This window comes from Mobula hypostoma, chromosome 4 (assembly GCF_963921235.1).
Source record: "Mobula hypostoma chromosome 4, sMobHyp1.1, whole genome shotgun sequence".
Taxonomy (NCBI): Eukaryota; Metazoa; Chordata; class Chondrichthyes; order Myliobatiformes; family Myliobatidae; genus Mobula; species Mobula hypostoma.
In genome coordinates, this window is record NC_086100.1 from 151,125,880 (window position 1) to 151,146,288 (window position 20,409).

Genomic DNA, 20,409 nt, shown 5'->3' on the forward strand with positions numbered 1-20,409 from the left:
CCTACACATACTGTACATAAAGGACGGGAGGGTGAAGTTAGGGCCAATCAGGAATAAAGGAGGAAACATGCCTGGAGTTGAAGGAGGTTTGGGAATTCCTTAATGAATACTTTGTTTCAGTATTCATCAGTAAGAGGACCTTGACAATTGTGAAGATGGCGTCGAGCAATCTAATATTCTGGAACATGTCAATGTTAGGACAATGTGCTGGAACCTTTGAAAAACATTAGAATAGTTATGTCCAAGGGCCAGATGTGTTATATCCCAGATTACTGTAGGAAGTGAGGGAAGAGATTGCTACGCCTTTGGCAATGACCTTTATTTCCTCAATGGCTGCAGGAGTAGTACCATAAGATTGGAGGGTGGCAAATGTAATTTAGTTATTCAGGAAAAGTAAAAGGGATAATCCTGGGAATTATAGACTAGCGAGTCTTTCATCAGTAGTGGGCACACAATTGGAAGGGATTCCTAGAGACAGGATTTACAAGGATCTGGAAAAGCAGAATCTGATTAGGAATAGAATGCAATCCTTTGCAAGGGGCAGGTTATGTCTCACAAGCCAGACTGAATTCTTCAATGAAGTGACAAAACAAATTAAAGGTAGAGCAGTAGATGTTGTGTATATGGATTTTGGTAGAAGTTTGACATGGTTCCCTGTGATAGACTCATTCAGAAAATTAGGAGGTATGGGTTCTAGAAAAAACTCTGGCTGTGGGGGGATTCAGAATTATCTTGCCCACAGAAGGCAGAGTAGTAGTAGATGATGAAGGCTTCCGGTCCGAAACGTTGACTGATCATTTCCACAGATGCTGCCCGACCTGCTGAGTTTCTCCAGCGTGTTGTGAGTGTTGCTTTGACCCCAGCATCTGCAGAGTATTTTGTGGGTAGTAGTAGTAGATGGAGTGTATTCTGCCTGCTGGTTAGTGACCAGTGGTGTTCCACAGGGATCTGTTCTAGGACCTGTACTCTTCGTGATTTTTAGAAATGACATGGCTAAGGATGTGGATATGTAGGTTATTAACGTTGCCAATGACATTGAAGTTGGTAGTGTTGTGGATAGTGTAGAATGTTGTCATTGGTTACAGTGGGATATTGATAGGATGCAGAGCTGGGCTGAGAAGTGGCAGGTGGAATTCAACCCAGAAGAGTGTGAAGATACACACTTCGGAAGGTTGAGCTCAAAAGCAGAGTACAGTGCAAATGGCAGGATTCTTAGCAGTGGGGAGGAACAGAGGGATGTGGAGGTCCACTTCCATAGATCCCTCAAAGTTGCCATGCAAGTTGGTAGGGTGGTTAAGAAGGCTTATGGTGTGTTAGTCTTCATTAGTTGGGAGATTGAGTTCAAGAGCCACGAGGTAATGTTGCACCTGTAATGTTGCATCTTATTAGACTACACTTGAAGTATTGTGTTCAGTTCTGGTCTGCTCATTATTGGAAAGTTATGGGAGCTTTGGAGAGGGTGCTAAGTAGATTTACCAGGATGCCGCCTGGATTAGAGTGCATGTTTTATGAAGACAGGTTGAGTGAGCCAGCACATTTCTTCGAACTGCACTTTGTAACTACAGCACTACATTCTACATTATGTTACTGCTTTTCACTTATACTACCTCATTGTACTGATGTGATGAAAGGATCTGTATGGAAATTTTTCAAGACTTCAGTTCATTTGAAAATAGTATACCAATTTACCAGCTTGTGTTGGCTATCCACCGGATTATTAAAAACACAGTATCAGCATTGACGGATTGTTAATGATTAGGGATTCCTATCTTTGACACATTCTTATTATAAAATTATGTAAAGATGTAATATGACACTCCTATAGTGTATAGATTCTAAGTATAACTATTTATTTGTATCTTCTGTAAATATAACCATTTTATTTGTATTTTCTTTGTTAGGGGAATTATTGAAGCACGTTTTGTTTATGTATTTATCCTTGGCATACTTTTCACGGGAGTTAAAGACCTTTTGAAATCTGGAGTTGTCTCTTCTGACACAGTCTCGAACAGTAGGGGACTCTGGGAAATCTACAATGGGCTCGTACTCTTGGCTGCATTACTCCTTCGTCCTCACAACTTGCCGGTTTTATTGTTCATCCTTATAGTTCAAATGATTTTGACCAGATTTATCTGGAGGACATTGGGTTATGATGCAGCACAAATTACCATCATATATTACTGGTTTGGCCAGGCCTCCTTTTATTTTCAGGTACCTTTTTCATTATCTAATGAGCGGTAAATGAGCTGAACCTTTGTGCTTTCTTTTAGTTCAGTGTGATGACTTGAACATTAGGGCTTTAAACGCAAAATTCACATAACATTTTGTAATTATTGTCAGTCATGAAATTATTTCATTCTGTTGCTAATGTGAAATTAATTTTACTAAAAGTACTTCTCCCTGTTCCACGAGCTGAGCAGATCTGAAAATATATTTTGAAAATTGTTTACACGTTAAAATTATTAATGTAGGGCTTTGTGGGGGACTTGTGCACTCCGCAGTGCTAATCCATAATGAGAACATTCCAGTCAAAATCCGGATGGGGTCCTGTGAAGTTGAGAAAAGCCATGACATTTTACCCAGTTGTCTTGTCAATAATAATATTGTTGTGAAAATGAGTCTTGAACTTTAACTTTAATGAAGCATCATTTATGTTTTGTAGTATTTTTTAAATTAGTGAACATTCAAGTCCAGCTGATTAACTTAATTTGGGGAAAATAAGATAATTTAGTATTAAGTAACACGTACAAAATGCTAGAGGAACTCAGTAGGTCAGGCAGCATCTATGGAAAGGAATGAACAGTTGATCTTTCAGGCCAAGACTCTTCATCAGGACTGGAAAGGAAGGGAGAAAACGCCAGTGTAAGAAGATGGAGAGAGGGGAAGGAGTACAAGCTAGAAGTTGAGAGGTGAAGCCAGCTGGGTGGGGGAGGGTGGATGAAATGAGAAGCTGGGAGGTGACAGGGAGAAAACGTGAAGGGTTGAGGAAGAAGGAATCAGATAGTAGAAGTGAGTGGACCATGGGTGAAATGAGAGGAGGAGGGGACCCACTGTTGGTGAAATGTAAGAAGAGGTAATAAGGGAGCCAGAGTTGTGAATGAAGGAAGAGAGAGGGAGGAGGAAAAATTACCAGATGTGGAGAAGTCAATGCTCATGCCTTCAAGTTGGAGGATACATGAATGGAAAGCGGTTGGGGCGGGGATGCAGTGAGGGAAAGGTGAGTTTGGTGTTAGGATCCCTGATGCAGCCTCTTCTACATCAGTGAGACCCATTGTAGATTGGGGGACCGCTTTGTCAAGCACTTCCACCCCATCTACATTTCCAGCATTTGTAGAATCTCTTGTTTATAATTTAATATTGATTGGGTACCTTTGGGAGGAAGTTGTTCAGGACAATTCGTTAACTGCAACAGCATTTTCAGACTTCCTGTATACCACATAAAAAATGTTCAGATTCTAGGAATGAAATTTTTCAAGCTTTCTATTCTGTGTCTGCACTGTTCTGGTTATTTATCACAGTAAAACTATAATAATGCCATTATCTGATGGTGGTATTGGGCTCAACAGGTAGTATTTCCCATGTTCCATTCCCAATCGCTGGCATCTGGGTTCCTGCACTGCCTTTAAACTTAAATAGTTAATTGGAAAATTTATTATAAAACTTAATATCAACTAAGTGTTCAATGTTATTAATAGAAATAACATCCAATAGTGTGGTAAATCTGCTAGTCCTGCTCCACCAAAGGCCCAAATAAAGTTAGACAGCATAAAAGCAGATTCTTTAGCTCAACATGTCCATGGTGCCCATCAAAGCAAATCTCATTTGATTGTGTTTGGTCCCCTCCATGCACTTAGCCAAATGTCTTTTAAATGTTTTTAATATACTTTACCTGCCTCAACCACTTCCATTGGCAGCTTAGTCTGTATATAGACCATCCCTATAGTTGAAAAAGTTGCTCATGAGGGTCTTATTAAATCTCTCCCTTCTAACCATAAGCTATGCCCTCCAGTTCTTGATTCTCTCACCCTGGGGAAAAAGAAATTGCCATATTGGGCCAGCTGGTGGCGCAATGACCCCGGCGTCGGACCTGGGAGCAGAGGTTCCCAGGTTCGAAACCAGTCGGGTCCACTCCCAAGTACGCTTTCCATCCGTGCCGGGTTGAGTGTCGACCTCATAAAATAAAGGGAAAATACTGCGAAAATGTCTGTGTGAGGAGTGGCTCACCACACAGTCTCTCTCTCGCTCCACACCTTGTAAAAAGCCATCTGGACGCACGTGCACTGACTCGCACGCATGCAGGCACACTCAAAAAAAAAATTGTCATATTATCAGAGTTCACTCTAGTGGTTTAATTGATTTACTGAAGTTTCTGAAATAAACTTGTCCAAAGATACCGAGTGCGTTCCAGGATTGCATCCATTCAATACATAAAACTTCTGTTCATTCCCAGAATGGTGCTTTCTTTTGTAAATTTATCGCAACTACCTTTTGTAACTACTTCAGTGTACTTAGGTCTGGAATGATCTGAATGACTGACATGCAAAATAATCCTTTTCACTGTACCTTGGTACATGTGGGGGGGTGGGGGGAGAAACAATTCCCAACTGCAATGACTTAATGTTCTTTTCCAGTATGCAATACTTGCACGATATAGATAACCAATTCCTTTGTTATAAAATAGTCAATATAAAATAGATTTACCTAGCAGCTGTCTACTCCCCACCCCCGGCTTCAGTTTATTGCTGATCTATATCCTAGATTTTTCTAGTCTGATCTGCCAGTAATTTTCAGTTAAATATTTGATATTACACATGTGAATATATAAGAATCCTCCATTTATTGTACCAGGATGAAATCAAAACACTGAACTTCAAATGTGGCATATTTAAAAGAAGTATTAACTGCGCACAGCATCTCTGCATGTTACAGTTTTAGTTAATGCTGTGATCAGCTCATATATTTTAGTGCATTGAAAGTCTGAATTTTCCTTTTGGTTTTCCTTATTGTAAAATTAATGCTACAAATTGATTATTTTGGTTTATATTTTGCATTCAGTAATAACTTTTATTCATTTCTACTGAATTTTTGAATTGACATGCCTTGCTCTTTTGTTTTGAAAGTATGTAGCTAAGAATATTATTTCAATATCTTATGGTAATTCAGAATAGGTACAAAAGGCATGGTTTTAAATGGAAGTTGAGACTTAAATCATACTTGTTAAGATTAAAATGTTAACTCTCTGCAGGGAAATTCAAATAGCATTGCAACTGTGGATATATCAGCTGGTTTCGTGGGCTTTGAGGACTATGTTGAGCTACCAGCAATCCTCCTCACAACATTTGCCACTTATATAGGCCCTTTGCTGTGGGCTGTGCACCTAACCTGTTACATGAGCACAGAAAGAAGCAGGTAATGACTTAATAGGTTTTCTTCTACTGATGAGAAATAAGCATAACTTGCCCCATTTACTTAGCTTTTACTTGTCGATAGTAACTTTACAGATGTCAAAATCTAATAATTAATTTACTCTTGGATGTTCACTTTGTTATAGTAGTTATGTTAATCATTTTGAAGTTGGTTAAACTCAAATGTCTTTATGAAGAGTTAAATTTTGTGTACTAAAACTGTCTATTTTTCTTTTAAAATGTATCTATGGTGCATTTAAAATGCATTGGTACCAACATTATTCTGTTCTTTTAAAAAAAACTGTAAATGAAAAATTCCCATCAGTTCAATTGTGAGAGAGGATATTTGCTATGTATAGATGGTATTCATTATCTACTTGAGAAACATCTTCATTGTTGATCATCAGTTAGTGAATAATATCTTATTAAAAGAGAAATCCTTCCACTGGCTAGGGACATACTGATTATAGTTAGACCCTCATCATTAATGTCCTTTTAATGTTCTTGCTAGAGTTCACTGAGAACCAGCCTCAGTCAGTGGCTTCAGTTTCATTGTAAATGGATGCCCATTTATAAAAGTTCCATCCGTTTTGGCTTTCCCACCGCTTCAGCTCTCTTAATATCCATAATATTCACATGTGGAACAAGTTGAAGGTGTATCATTATGAAAAGAAAATTTCAATCTATTTGTTAACTAAATCTTTTGGTATTTAGGATCAGAGTTTGAATTTTTTTCTGTTGTTAATTTGAGTTTTTGCAAGTAAAGGGAAACAAATACTTTTTATAAAGCAAAGTACAGTTTTCATTGATTTTATTAAGGATGCCAAAAATTTTATTTTTCAGTAACTGTTCTACTTGAAAATTGTTTTAGTTCTGTTTCATGTTGAACATACTCTCACACTCTTTCTTTTCTGGCAGATATTCTTCTGCTTCAGTGGGACACAGCTGTTACTGTTTTATTCTGTTACGGACAATTCCAGCAGCAGTTTATATTATCCTAATTACCTCTCTGCGTTACCATCTATTTATCTGGAGTGTTTTCTCTCCAAAGTTGCTCTATGAAGGTATGCATACACTTGTAACAGGAGCAGCTTGCATCGTGTTCACTGCAATGGATCAGAAAAGAATGTTAAAAACACTTCCATAAAAATGGTATTGCACTGAATTTGTTTCTCTTTTTTGGGAAAACTAATGTAACAATTGTTGTAGAGGAAAATTATTGAACTGATGTTATGTAACCTTTGACACCCTGACCAATCAAGGACTTATTAACCTCTACTGTAAGTATACCCACTGACCTAGCCTCCACAACCATATGTGGGAATGAGTACCACAGATTCATTACCATCAGGCTAAAGAAATTCCTCCTCATCTCTGCTCTAAATTGACGTCCCACTATTCTGAGACCCTTTGGTTCTAGAAAATATTGTTAGTGAATGGACTGCTGATTACCAGTTGACCATTCATGCTATCACCAAAGACTGGTTTCATACTTGTAGAATAGTTTGCTTCTTTGTTAAAATACTTAAATTTGAATCCCTTTGTATGTTGTCTTCTAAGTGAGCTACCAAGTTTGATTCCATTCTGTTTGAGTCTTCCTCGTTCAAAAAGTTAAAATGAAGAATTTTTCTGCCAATTTGTTGCAGAGAATTCCACATACTAAGCATTCTGTAATCTTTCTCTTAATTTGAAATGACCAAAATTTGTGTCGCTTCTAGTAGATTTACCAGACTTTTTATACTTTTCTCAAATATTTGTGTTTTTTTTTAATCAGTTTCAGAATCATTTGATGAAATTTGAAATTCATTATTATTTTGATGGGCCCCTATTGCCTCTGTTTACTGTGACTTAACAATGACCATAATTGAGGGAGCATGGCACAGTTAATCCCATCAAACTGAGGTGAACAATTGGTGGAAGACAGAAATACAACAAAATGATCCTGTAATGTTTCCAAACCCATTGTAAACATCTTGAATGGACTCTCATGAGATCTAAAGTTAGCTGATACTTTCTATAAATTGGTTAAGTGGTAGGATGGGTTACATTTTCCAGGTGCTGAAACTAGCATGAACCACACTGACCTGTTGTCTGTGATTCCATGTAAGTTTGTTTTAAATAGAGAATTTTAGATATTCTTTTCAAATACTTTGTTCAGACTCTATTGTGAGGATTGATTTGGTGGGACTTACTTTTAAAAAAAACAATTTAATTATACGTTCCTTGAATCTTTTAGTTGATTATGACACCAAAATCAGTTGATTTATTTTTCAAAGCAAGGGAATAAAATGACTTATTTTTCAGAAGACTTGCTGTTTGTGTTTTAATCACATGCTTGCAGTTAATACCACTGATCTGAACTGTAATGTGCAGCAATGAGATATTGTTCACTAAAAAGCATATTTAGCCATTTTCAGTAAAACATCAGGCATATTAGGTCAGATGCCTTGCCAATCAGTTTGTTTTCATAAGTTGGCTCATAAAGAGAATTCAACTGCTTTTAGTTGAAAGCTGAAAGATTACAAATTAAACTTTGGAAAACAATTGACAAGATCAGTTCTATGGCAAGGGTAACTAGTGGCTTATGAATCCTGGAGTATAATAATTTCAGTGGTAATCAAAAAGTAAATTTTGAAGGTCTGGTTCTGACTGATTTCCTACCTTCTTTAAAAAAAAGAGGATCTTCCAAATTAGTAGAGTTACATAAAATATCTAAACCATAGATCAGTTAACACTAAACTCAGTTTCACCAGTGTGACACAATTTGAAGTTTATAAGTTCATTCAAACTTAATACAGCTGGCAAATTAGCATAAATTAACCCTATGTTAAGTACATGCATGTTGCCTTTCCATCACACGCATGGTATATTCAAGGTGGGAAGTTAAGTTTTTTTTCCCCTTAGTTATGTTTGTATGGAGAATAGGTGATGTCTCTTTCCAATTGAAATTAGGGCTTCTAGATAACTCTTTTACATAAGTCTTACTTTAATTTTGTTATTACTTTAAGTTGTGATCTATACTTTGAAGTCCTGAGTTGAAGTACAAAGAAACCTGTAGTGATTTCTGCCTGCAAAAACAGCAACTCCTACACTGTAGTAACCAGCTTTAAAAACTTACAGCCACTACATAAATAAACATTAAAGTCTAAAACTCAGTATTATTAGTTATTTTTAAATTTAATTTGTTATGCCTGCACTATACTGTTACCACAATACAAATTTCACAACTTATGCCAGTGACAACAAACCTGATTCTGAAATGTGACATGTTGAAAGTCTTCACTTGTTTGATTTGATTGACACTGCTAATGACTTTAGGTTAATAAACTATCTGAATCTTGACATGACATGTCAATTTCAAAACATGCTGCATCTGACACTTCTATTTCATCTTTAAGGCAATTTTTCACTGTTGCCCATCCCTAATTGTGAGTCACTAGGAGGTGCTGTTCTTCTGAAGATATTCCCCTGGTGGTTTATGTTCCTTGCCAAGGAATCCTTGGTATTGATTTATCAATGAACATTAAGAAAATAACACAATCTTGACAGATTTTTATTTACAATATACGGAACTGTACACTTCTTTGCAACATACAAAGCATTCAAAGGTGTTTTGTGGAAAGTCTCATTGTATCTTACAGTTCAGTTCACTTTGTGAATATTTCCTGAAGATGTAATTCAGTTGTGTTGGTTTGTTGTATATACATATTTTATAAGCAGTTTGTAGATTGCCAGCTATACAATGAGGTCAATGCAGAGATCATTGTGACCATTCATACATAATGAAACCTGTAATGATACAGATATAGGACACAAACACAGGTTTTCCTGAATAATTAAGTTGTTATGTCCTGAAATACTGTAAGTCAAAATACAAAGGTAAATAAATATTATAATACTATATTGTGCAAAGCTTTAAAATTTGCACTATGTGGCTTTTCTTTCCATTTGCAGAATCAAGTAGTTAAAGCAGAAAATTACTGGATAGTAAACAGGAACTCATTACACAGAGTAATAATGCTTTATTATAATAAAGCATTAGGACAAATGATATTTGTGTACAAACTGAGGTGTCAATGTTCTGAAAATTTGTTACAAATCTAAATAAACAATGGCTGTAGACTCTCCATAATGCTTATTTAACAACTGAATAACAGTTATGAAAATAGCACGAAGTGGTACTAGAGGTGCATCTATTACAGAGAAACAGTTTAGTATTTTTGAGCTTAAGTGAGCAATAGCTTTCTGACTTTGTTCTGTTTTAGACAGCTAGTATATTCATCAAACAATCCCGGATCTGCTGGAGAAAATAATATTCTGGTTTGCTCAACTGAACAGCACCCTACTAATGGATCAATTTAAAACTTTTTTTAATAGCAGCTGAGATTGCCGATACAGTACAAAATAATGGATATGGTGCACAATGAACCTATGCCCACTTGAACTTGTATAAGGCATATCCAAATCTAACTCAATTGGTATCAGAGACAAAGGACCACCATGCATCAATCTCTGTCAGTCTGATAGCAAATTCCAAAGGGCAGTGTATTAAGCCGTAATGCCTCCCAGTTCTTTCTGGTAATATGTCCAAAATTACAAAATGGAGGAGCGGGGCTATTACATCCATAGTATAGATAGGTTAGAAAATAAACAGCAGCAAATTAAGAATCCAAACTCAAAAGTCATGCAAATGAGTAGTCAGTGCAGGAAAGCCATGCTGCAGATCATGCAATCACGTCACTGGAAATGAACAAAAATACATTAGTAAAGTAAACTAAATAGTTAAAAATACAATCCTTAAAAGTGTCAATATGTCAAATGGAAGGATTAACTGCAATCAATTTTGCTAAGCACTGGTATAAGGCATTGTTATAAGACTTCAAACAATAGTTAACACAATGTTTACAATAACTAAGTTATTGTAGTGCACACTATCCAGCTCATCGTGATTATTATATTCTTTGGTATTAATATGGTGTCTAAACAGACATTGCTAGTAGTTTAAAAATTAGGATCAGATAGATGAGGATTATTATTGACATTTTATTGTGTAATTAATACTAGTAACTAATAGAAAGTAACTTGAATTATGCACCTATTGAACAAACAGTATTTTCATAATGTAAATGTTAAAATATCATTGCAAATTATGTTAATATTTTCTGTTAGTGAAATCACTGAAGCAAATGCTGAAGCTCATATCATTTATAGAAATTAAGTGATTTAAAAGTATATTTGTAAAATAAAATGATTTAACGTAAAGATTAAAAGCTTCAAATATCTGAACATCCTTTAATCGCTGGGAGAAATAAAGCAGTAAATCTTCCCACATTTACTTTAAAATGAGAGTCCCAATTCTTATCTGCGCACTTAAAACAAACTACAAAAGTATTTCTTTGACTCAATCTCTTTTTGTGGAAGAAACTACTTTCAAAAAATCTAGTTAGTTAATATATGTAAAAAAACATATAAATTTGGCACTTTTATTAGGAAATTATACAAGTGTGTAAATTTAAGTTTTATCTTGAAACTTCTCTCCAAATCACCACATATTGTTAGTCTCTTTGTACAAATTACTAACAATGTGAAGCAGTAATTAGATTGCTTTATACTATGTCCACTGTTGTTTTGAATATAATTGAATGCAATGTAATGAGCCAGAAAAAAAATAGCTTTGAGAGCTGATTAGCTTCTCTCATTTACATTTTGAAAGTTCCTATTCTGCACATCTATTCCAGATTGTTTATAGGTATCACAGTAGATAACTCTTTGTAAAATTAAGCCAATAAGAGTTAAGATGAGAATTCCAATAAGTATCACTATTAAATGTTAAACAAAAATATCTACCAATAAATGCTATTTGAATCTCTCACTACAATAATTTTTGAACATATGCTGAACAAAATATTCTCCAGAGTGGGTTTGAAGATTAACTGTATTCCAATAAATTCATTAGAAGCTATTTGAAGGTGGTACAAATTAGCTGAAATATAACAACAAAGGCTTCAATTTCACTTTTGAGGCCACCTAATAAGGAGTTGAGTCATTGAGGATCCTGTGCTTTCCAAAATCATAAGAAACAAGTGCAAAACAAGAGATTAAGAAGAAATTGACTAAAAAGGAAATGAGTATTGGAAAAAGGTATGATATCAGATTGAGGTAAAGTGCTAAGTGAGACTTGATATCACAAGAAAGCTATGAATACTGTGAAAATACTGTTACTTGTAGTAACAAAATGGAGCCTGTATTGTACCAAAATGTTTTGCTAATAGTGTCCATGCAACATTATGCCAATGGACCTTGATTATATGACCAGCTGCAGAAAGACAAGCAGATGCGTTACTGGAAGAATGCCAAGTACACTGAACAGAAAGCACCCCAACTTTCAAGTAATGCACAGTAGCTAACACTTGTGTATAAAGGAGTGTCTATACTGTCTGTTTTATTGAAGCTATCACTGCCTCTCGTATGGTGCTAGCCTCCCCTTGAGTTAATTGTTGTTTGTTATAAAACATAGTGAAAAGTGGAGGTTTCACTGAGATGACGTTTCAGTGCAGGAGCAGACCAAAGGGGATTGTGCTGACCGCCTTTTCCCGGGGAAACTCCGACAGAGAAGTGATAACCAAAGAGTAACGTAGCTTTCCAGTCAAGTAGCAAATAACGGGTTCTGCCCTACTTCTGTTCCATACACTATGATCTGTGCTACTGTTAACTGAGTGGATCAGTTTCTCTCTTTACAATTCTGATGCTTTCAGCATGGCAACCAGAAACATACGAATATCAATGATTAGATTTGACTGGTAAGAGCACCAGAGACACCAAATTTGAACAATAAGAATGTCAGAGTCACCTAAGATATGATGTTAGGGAAGCATCAGTGCCAGTTTAAAAAAAAGGAAGAGTGGAATTTGTGGAAACAGCTCATATGTTTAATCCCTACAGGATGCTTTAGTGAACAAAAGAAAGAGAAAATGCAATAAATCAGGTGAGGAAGAGGAACTAGAAATTAGTAATAATGGGACAAGGGCAGTCCTTCCCTCTCCCAAATAAAGGGACACCGGCATGGTATATGTTTAATAATTATAGGAAGGGATTGGTGTTCAGAACTACAGATAGGGAATCAAGGGGTGTACATTGACCTTGGGTGGCAGAAGAATTATGGGCCATAGTAAAAGTTTTGAAAAAGCTATCAGAAACTTAAAACTATTGTTGTGTGCCATAAACCTAGTATTATGGATTTGGAAACCTTAACGAGGGCATGGTTAGGCTCCAAATTTTGATTTTTTATGAGGCTTAATTTCAGGATTTTTGAAGAATACTAACTGTACCAGACCAGGACATGCTACCATCCAAATGAAGATTTTTATAAAAATATGTATGATGCATTGCATGCTGCCTTTCCTAAAAAGGCTAATTGGTCTAAGACTATGGAGGCACAAGGTCGAGTCTGTAGATATATACAGAAAACAATACTGCCGAAAGAGCAAGGGACTGGACTTACAATTAGTATTATTGCAAATGGTCTTCAGCCCAAATTGCATCCTGTCCTTTCCAAATAGAGAACAGCCTATTAATGTCCTAAAATCAGACCTAGTAAAGGTTAATACAGGAGACCAAGATTTATCTCATACCTTTCTACTTTCTCCAGATGTACCTGTAGATTTATGTGGAAGAGATTTATTGTGTTAACTGCGAGGCACAATTACCTGCACTCCTGAGGGACTTGATGTGTGTATACCAGAGAGCCATTGTGGACTATACTATTTCAGTAGTAGTCAACCTATTTTGTACAAGTCACAGTTACTCACTACCCACTTATCATGGAAATTGGAAAATTTTTACAGGAGTGCAATGTCTTGAAAGTCTCCGAAGATTACCCTAGATTATGTTTAGACCTACAACTCGATAAGTTGCACTGTTATCTTCTCTGTATGACATACTGTGACTCGGCTGGAAATGACAATTTTATGCATCAGAAGTTGGATCCCTATATCAGGAAGGAAATTATTCTGTACACTTCAGTAAAACACATGGGTAATTCCAGTATTGCGGCAACAGATCAACTTCCCTACAAAGTTTAGTGGACGAAACAAGATCAGGAGAACAGGGAATCCCACTTAACTCTCACAGTTTTCAAAGCTAAAGCGCAAAGGACCTAGGACCAATGGTTAAGGGTCCAGGGGTCTGCCATGACAGATGGTCCTGGCAATGACTGGATGGAGTCTGTGGCAATTGGAAGGTGGTAAGGGCTTTCTTTTGTCACTCCTTAGTCCATTAGGAGCAGAGGCAATCTTTGAACTGGAAGTTGCAGGATGATTGTTACTTACTCTCCAAGGTCCCACTGCAACTTTGGGCTCTCCAACTAAGTGAAACAGATAAGGTGCTCACAGCTGAGCTGCAGAAAGTGACCATCTACCCAAATGCTCCACTGCCCCACAGGGCACAAGACCCTCTTGGAGGCTGAAGAAGGGATAGATCATATAAATCAAACATGGTTTGTTGCAAGCTGTAAATCAAGTTTCTGAAAATGTATGATATGTATTTTACAAAATCCAGGGAAACTAGTGAAGGTGGAATGATCTCATACTCCACCCTCTGATGGACTATTAGTGCATTTACAGATCAATTTTATAGAATTACCTTTGCGTGAAGAATATAAATATGTATTGGTCATTATTGGAAAAGTGCTGCAGCAACTTCAAGTGGGTGATCCCGTCAGTGATGTTACTGCTGGTGTTCCACCCTGGGATACACCTACTTGTGAAGCTCTGCCCAAGGAATTATAGCTCACATTGAACAGTCTTGCTGTACAGCACCTCCTTCCAAACTCAGGAGAATTACAAGACTCTGGAACTGAGAGCTTGGATACATACAGGGAATTATGATGTAGCGGCCATTACAGAGACTTGGCTGGCACCAGGGCAGGAATGGATTCTCAATATTCCTGGATTTCAGTGCTTTAAAAGGGATAGAGAGGGTGGAAAAAGGGGAGGAGGGGTGGCATTACTGGTCAGGGATACCATTACAGCTACAGAAAGGGTGGGTAATGTAGCAGGATCCTCTTTTGAGTCAATATGGGTGGAAGTCAGGAACAGGAAGGAAGCAGTTACTCTACTGGGGGTATTCTATAGGCCCCCTGGTAGCAGCAGAGATACAGAGGAGCAGATTGGGAGGCAGATTTTGGAAAGGTGCAAAAACAACAGGGTTGTTATCATGGGTGACTTTAACTTCCCTAATATTGATTGGCACCTGATTAGTTCCAAGGGTTTAGATGGGGCAGAGTTTGTTAAGTATGTCCAGGATGGATTCCTGTTACAGTATGTGGACAGGCCGACCAGGGGGAATGCCATACTAGATCTAGTACTAGGTAATGAACCAGGTCAGGTCACAGATCTCTCAGTGGGTGAGCATCTGGGGGACAGTGACCACCGCTCCCTGGCCTTTATAATTATCATGGAAAAGGATAGAATCAAAGAGGACAGGAAAATTTTTAATTGGGGAAAGGCAAATTATGAGGCTATAAGGCTAGAACTTGCAGGTGTGAATTGGGATGATGTTTTTGCAGGGAAATGTACTATGGACATGTGGTCGATGTTTAGCGATCTCTTGCGGGATGTAAGGGATAAATTTGTCCCGGTGAGGAAGATAAAGGATGGTAGGGTGAAGGAACCATGGGTGACAAGTGAGGTGGAAAATCTAGTTAGGTGGAAGAAGGCAGCATACATGAGGTTTAGGAAGCAAGGATCAGATGGGTCTATTGAGGAATATAGGGAAGCAAGAAAGGAGCTTAAGAAGGGGCTGAGAAGAGCAAGAAGGGGGCTTGAGAAGGCCTTGGCGAGTAGGGTAAAGGAAAACCCCAAGGCATTCTTCAATTATGTGAAGAAAAAAAGGATGACAGGAGTGAAGGTAGGACCGATTAGAGATAAAGGTGGGAAGATGTGCCTGCAGGCTGTGGAAGTGAGCGAGGTCCTCAATGAATACTTCTCTTCGGTATTCACCAATGACAGGGAACTTGATGATGGTGAGGACAATATGAGTGAGGTTGATGTTCTGGAGCATGTTGATATTAAGGGAGAGAAGGTGTTGGAGTTGTTAAAATACATTAGGACAGATAAGTCCCCGGGGCCTGACGGAATATTCCCCAGGCTGCTCCATGAGGCGAGAGAAGAGATTGCTGAGCCTCTGGCTAGGATCTTTATGTCCTTGTTGTCCACGGGAATGGTACCGGAGGATTGGAGGGAGGGGAATGTTGTTCCCTTGTTCAAAAAAAGTAGTAGGGATAGTCTGGGTAATTATAGACCAGTGAGCCTTACGTCTGTGGTGGGAAAGCTGTTGGAAAAGATTCTTAGAGATAGGATCTATGGGTATTTAGAGAATCATGGTCTGATCAGGGCCAGTCAGCATGGCTTTGTGAAGGGCAGATCGTGTCTAACAAGCCTGATAGAGTTCTTTGAGGAGGTGACCAGACACATAGATGAGGGTAGTGCAGTGGATGTGATCTATATGGATTTTAGTAAGGCATTTGACAAGGTTCCACACGGTAGGCTTATTCAGAAAGTCAGAAGGCATGGGATCCAGGGAAGTTTGGCCAGGTGGATTCAGAATTGGCTTGCCTGCAGAAGGTAGAGGGTGGTGGTAGAGGGAGTACATTCAGATTGGAGGATTGTGACTAGTGGTGTCCCACAAGGATCTGTTCTGGGACCTCTACTTTTCGTGATTTTTATTAATGACCTGGATGTGGGGGTAGGTGGGTTGGCAAGTTTGCAGATGACACAAAGGTTGGTGGTGTTGTAGATAGTGCAGAGGATTGTCAAGGATTGCCAAGGATTGCAGAGAGACATTGATAGGATGCAGAAGTGGGCTGAGAAGTGGCAGATGGAGTTCAACCCAGAGAAGTGTGAGGTGGTACACTTTGGAAGGACAAACTCCAAGGCAGAGTACAAAGTAAATGGCAGGATACTTGGTAGTGTGGAGGAGCAGAGGGATCTCGGGGTACATGTCCACAGATCCCTGAAAGTTGCCTCACAGGTGGATAGGGTAGTTAAGAAAGCTTATGGGGGGTTAGCTTTCATAAGTCGAGGGATAGAGTTTAAGAGTCGCAATGTAATGATGCAGCTCTATAAAACTCTGGTTAGGCCACACTTGGGAGTACTGTCAACATACATCAAAGTTGCTGGTGAACGCAGCAGGCCAAGCAGCATCTATAGGAAGAGGCGCAGTCGACGTTTCAGGCCGAGACCCTTCTTCAGGACTAACTGAAAGAAGAGTGAGTAAGGGATTTGAAAGCTGGAGGGGGAGGGGAAGATGCAAAATGATAGGAGAAGACAGGAGGGGGAGGGATAGAGCCGAGAGCTGGACAGGTGATAGGCAAAAGGGGATACGAGAGGATCATGGGACAGGAGGTCCGGGAAGAAAGACAAGGGGGGGGGTGACCCAGAGGATGGGCAAGAGGTATATTCAGAGGGACAGAGGGAGAAAAAGGAGAGTGAGAGAAAGAATGTGTGCATAAAAATGAGTAACAGATGGGGTACGAGGGGGAGGTGGGGCCTAGCGGAAGTTAGAGAAGTCAATGTTCATGCCATCAGGTTGGAGGCTACCCAGACGGAATACAAGGTGTTGTTCCTCCAACCTGAGTGTGGCTTCATCTTTACAGTAGAGGAGGCCGTGGATAGACATGTCAGAATGGGAATGGGAGTGGTTGGTGCGTGGAATCCACGGCCTCCTCTACTGTAAAGATGAAGCCACACTCAGGTTGGAGGAACAACACCTTATATTCCGTCTGGGTAGCCTCCAACCTGATGGCATGAACATCGACTTCTCTAACTTCTGCTAGGCCCCACCTCCCCCTCGTACCCCATCTGTTACTCATTTTTACGCACACATTCTTTCTCTCACTCTCCTTTTTCTCCCTCTGTCCCTCTGAATATACCTCTTGCCCATCCTCTGGGTCACCCCCCCCCTTGTCTTTCTTCCCGGACCTCCTGTCCCATGATCCTCTCGTATCCCCTTTTGCCTATCACCTGTCCAGCTCTCGGCTCTATCCCTCCCCCTCCTGTCTTCTCCTATCATTTTGCATCTCCCCCTCCCCCTCCAGCTTTCAAATCCCTTACTCACTCTTCCTTCAGTTAGTCCTGACGAAGGGTCTCGGCCTGAAACGTCGACTGCGCCTCTTCCTATAGATGCTGCTTGGCCTGTTGCGTTCACCAGCAACTTTGATGTATGTTGCTTGAATTTCCAGCATCTGCAGAATTCCTGTTACTTGGAGTACTGTGTCCAGTTCTGGTCACCTCACTATAGGAAGGATGTGGAAGCATTGGAAAGGATATAGAAGAGATTTACCAGGATGCTGCCTGGTTTAGAAAGTATGCATTATGATCAGAGATTAAGGGAGCTAGGGCTTTACTCTTTGGAGAGGAGGAGGATGAGAGGAGACATGATAGAGGTGTACAAGATAATAAGAGGAATAGATAGAGTGGATAGCCAGCGCCTCTTCCCCAGGGCACCACTGCTCAATACAAGAGGACATGGCTTTAAGGTATGGGGTGGGAAGTTCAAGGGGGATATTAGAGAAAGATTTTGTACTCAGAGAGTGGTTGGTGCGTGGAATGCACTGCCTGAGTCAGTGGTGGAGGCAGATACACTAGTGAAGTTTAAGAGACTACTAGACAGGTATATGGAGGAATCTAAGGTGGGGGCTTATATGGGAGGCAGGGTTTGAGGGTCGGCGCAACATTGTGGGCCGAAGGGCCTGTACTGTGCTGTACTATTCTATTCTATGTACTAGCCTCCATAGTAACCAAGACATCTTAAAGGAGTGGTGCCTTAGGAAGGTGGCATCCATCATTACAGATGCCCACCACCCCAGGACATGCCCTCTTCTCATTGTTACCATCAGGAAGGAGGTGCAGAAGCCTGAAGGCACACACTCAGCAATTCAGGTACAGCTGCTTCTCCTCTGCCATCCAATTTCTAAATGGACATTGAACCCATGAACACTACCTCACTACTTGTTTGTTTTGCAGCACTTATTTCAACTTACTATTTAAAAGACATAAATACTTAATGTAATTCATTTTTGTCTATCTTTATCATGTACTTCATTGTACTGCTACCATAAACTTTATAAGGTTCACGACATATGCCGGTGATATTAAGCCTGATTCTGATCCTGATCTGAACTCCAAAGAAAAACATAACATGGACTCTACAGTGGCCCCTACTTACTGTGAGAATGACAGTGACTAAAGAAAAAGATTGACAGCTATGTCATTTGAAACTATTGCTTAAATATTGACAAGCTAGTGACAGATCAATTCACTATTGCTCAACTGCTCAACAATCTACTGAACAACAAGAAGTGCTTCTTAATGAAGAACAACTGAAAGAGTTTTAAACTTTAAAAGTGACATTGTGTACTGCAACTAGATTAAGAATCCCTGATACAGTTGAACAATTCACCCTGTATGTCAATGAGAAACACGATAGCAGTCTTATTTCAAGGACATGGAGACCGACAACATCCTGTTGGTTATTACTCTGCAAAAGATTTGATTCTATACATCGATGGCTCCTCAATGATTAAGAGAGAGGTTCAAATGGTTGTTTCTGAAACGGAGGGTATTGATCATGTAATATGTCACTGCAACTAGAAGGGCAAGGGCTTTTATCAGAAGAGCAGTAAAGGTACATGTACATATCTCAGTCCTCGCTGAACGCTACTTATTGGGTATGTGGTTACTGGACCTACCCCTGGCTGCCAGGCATGTTCCCCAGGTATGAGGGGTAGAGGAGAGAGCTGTGGCCCTGGAAGGGCTGCTGTTATTTTGCCTACATAGTGCCCCACATGCAACACCAGAGGCGCAAAAAAGAGATAGAGAAATTCTGGATACTTGCCTTTTGGAGGTATGACACTGCAAGATTGTCTCAGGAATTGATTAATATGGCATCGACCTTAGAAAAAATAGCGAATGAAACCGCATATGCCTTTGATCAAATCAAACAAGTATGAACCAAGTTATCAGCAGAACTGATGGCTCTTCATGCAGTAGCATTACAGAACAGCATGACTTTGGATTTTATTCCATCAGAAAAAGGGGGCACTTGTGTAACTAACTTGGCAAACCACATCCAAGAAGCTACCAAAGAGATTAAGAAAGGAGGGGATCAGTATCACAACAATTACACGCTGGGAGGTGGATGGTGGTCAAATATTCTGCATTATGATGTAACTATTGGTATTATAATAATGGCTGTTATTCCTTTACAATTCTTGTGTGAAATAATAGGATAAAGGAGAGGATATTAATGAAAAGAATGGGTAAAGAATGAAAAGGGAACTTTAGGTAGGGCTTTGAAACTGCATCGTTACTTTATATGCATATATATGGATATTTCAATTACAGTATTTGGTGAAATGTAGTGTTGTCAAGAAATGAGAAAAAGTGAACATGGAAATGTACTTATAGTAACAAAATGGCATTTTTGTCTGCAACAAAATGGAACCTGTATTGTACCTGTAAAGTACTTTCCTAATAATGTTTGTGCAACATTATGCCGATGGACGTTGATTGTATGACAAACTGCAGGAAGTTAAGTAGATGTGTTACTAGAAGGTGGTCCAGAACACTGATTAAGCAAGTGAACGGAAAGCACCCTGACCTAAAACTGATGTGCAGTAGCTAACACTTGGGTATAAAGGAGTGAATGTGCTGTCTGTTTTGTCCAAAGCTATCACTGGCTCTTGTGCAGTGATGGTCTTCCCTTGCAGCAAGTAAAATAAATGTGCTTATGACTGACCCACTCTGAGTTAATTGTTGCTTGTTATAAGACGTAGCAAAAAGGTGCTCAACAATACCAACTTTAAACATAACAAAAATTTTGATGACACCAGTAAGCAGTAACAGTGATGGAAACAAAGCTCAAAGTTTGCACATGAACTTATCGCAAAAAGGTAGTGTAATAGTATTAATTGGATGCAAATTAATTAGCAAAATGTTTTGAAAAA

General features: G+C 39.0%; 2 protein-coding genes across 8 annotated transcripts in view; one reads left to right on the top strand and one right to left on the bottom strand.

The window, feature by feature from the left end:
• The window catches only part of pigg (phosphatidylinositol glycan anchor biosynthesis class G (EMM blood group)), a 29,359-nt gene extending 21,651 nt beyond the window's left edge, over positions 1–7,708 (top strand). For 2 of the 4 annotated variants that reach the window (XM_063046710.1, XM_063046711.1), the window contains 3 exons: positions 1,902–2,211; positions 5,246–5,409; positions 6,324–7,706. In XM_063046710.1, the coding sequence (XP_062902780.1) occupies positions 1,902–2,211; positions 5,246–5,409; positions 6,324–6,552 (703 nt within the window). In that variant the 3' untranslated portion in view covers positions 6,553–7,706. Of the gene's footprint in view, positions 1–1,901; positions 2,212–5,245; positions 5,410–6,323 lie in introns of all 4 variants that reach the window. The other 2 variants (XM_063046707.1, XM_063046708.1) reach the window with 2 other exon arrangements.
• A 1,096-nt stretch (positions 7,709–8,804) lies between these two features.
• hook3 (hook microtubule-tethering protein 3) overlaps positions 8,805–20,409 on the bottom strand; it is a 108,442-nt gene continuing 96,837 nt past the window's right edge. Inside the window, exon 24 of one of the 4 annotated variants that reach the window (XM_063046712.1) lies at positions 8,805–10,145. In XM_063046712.1, the coding sequence (XP_062902782.1) occupies positions 10,130–10,145 (16 nt within the window). In that variant the 3' untranslated portion in view covers positions 8,805–10,129. The remainder of the gene's footprint in view (positions 10,146–20,409) is intronic. The other 3 variants (XM_063046713.1, XM_063046714.1, XM_063046715.1) reach the window with 3 other exon arrangements.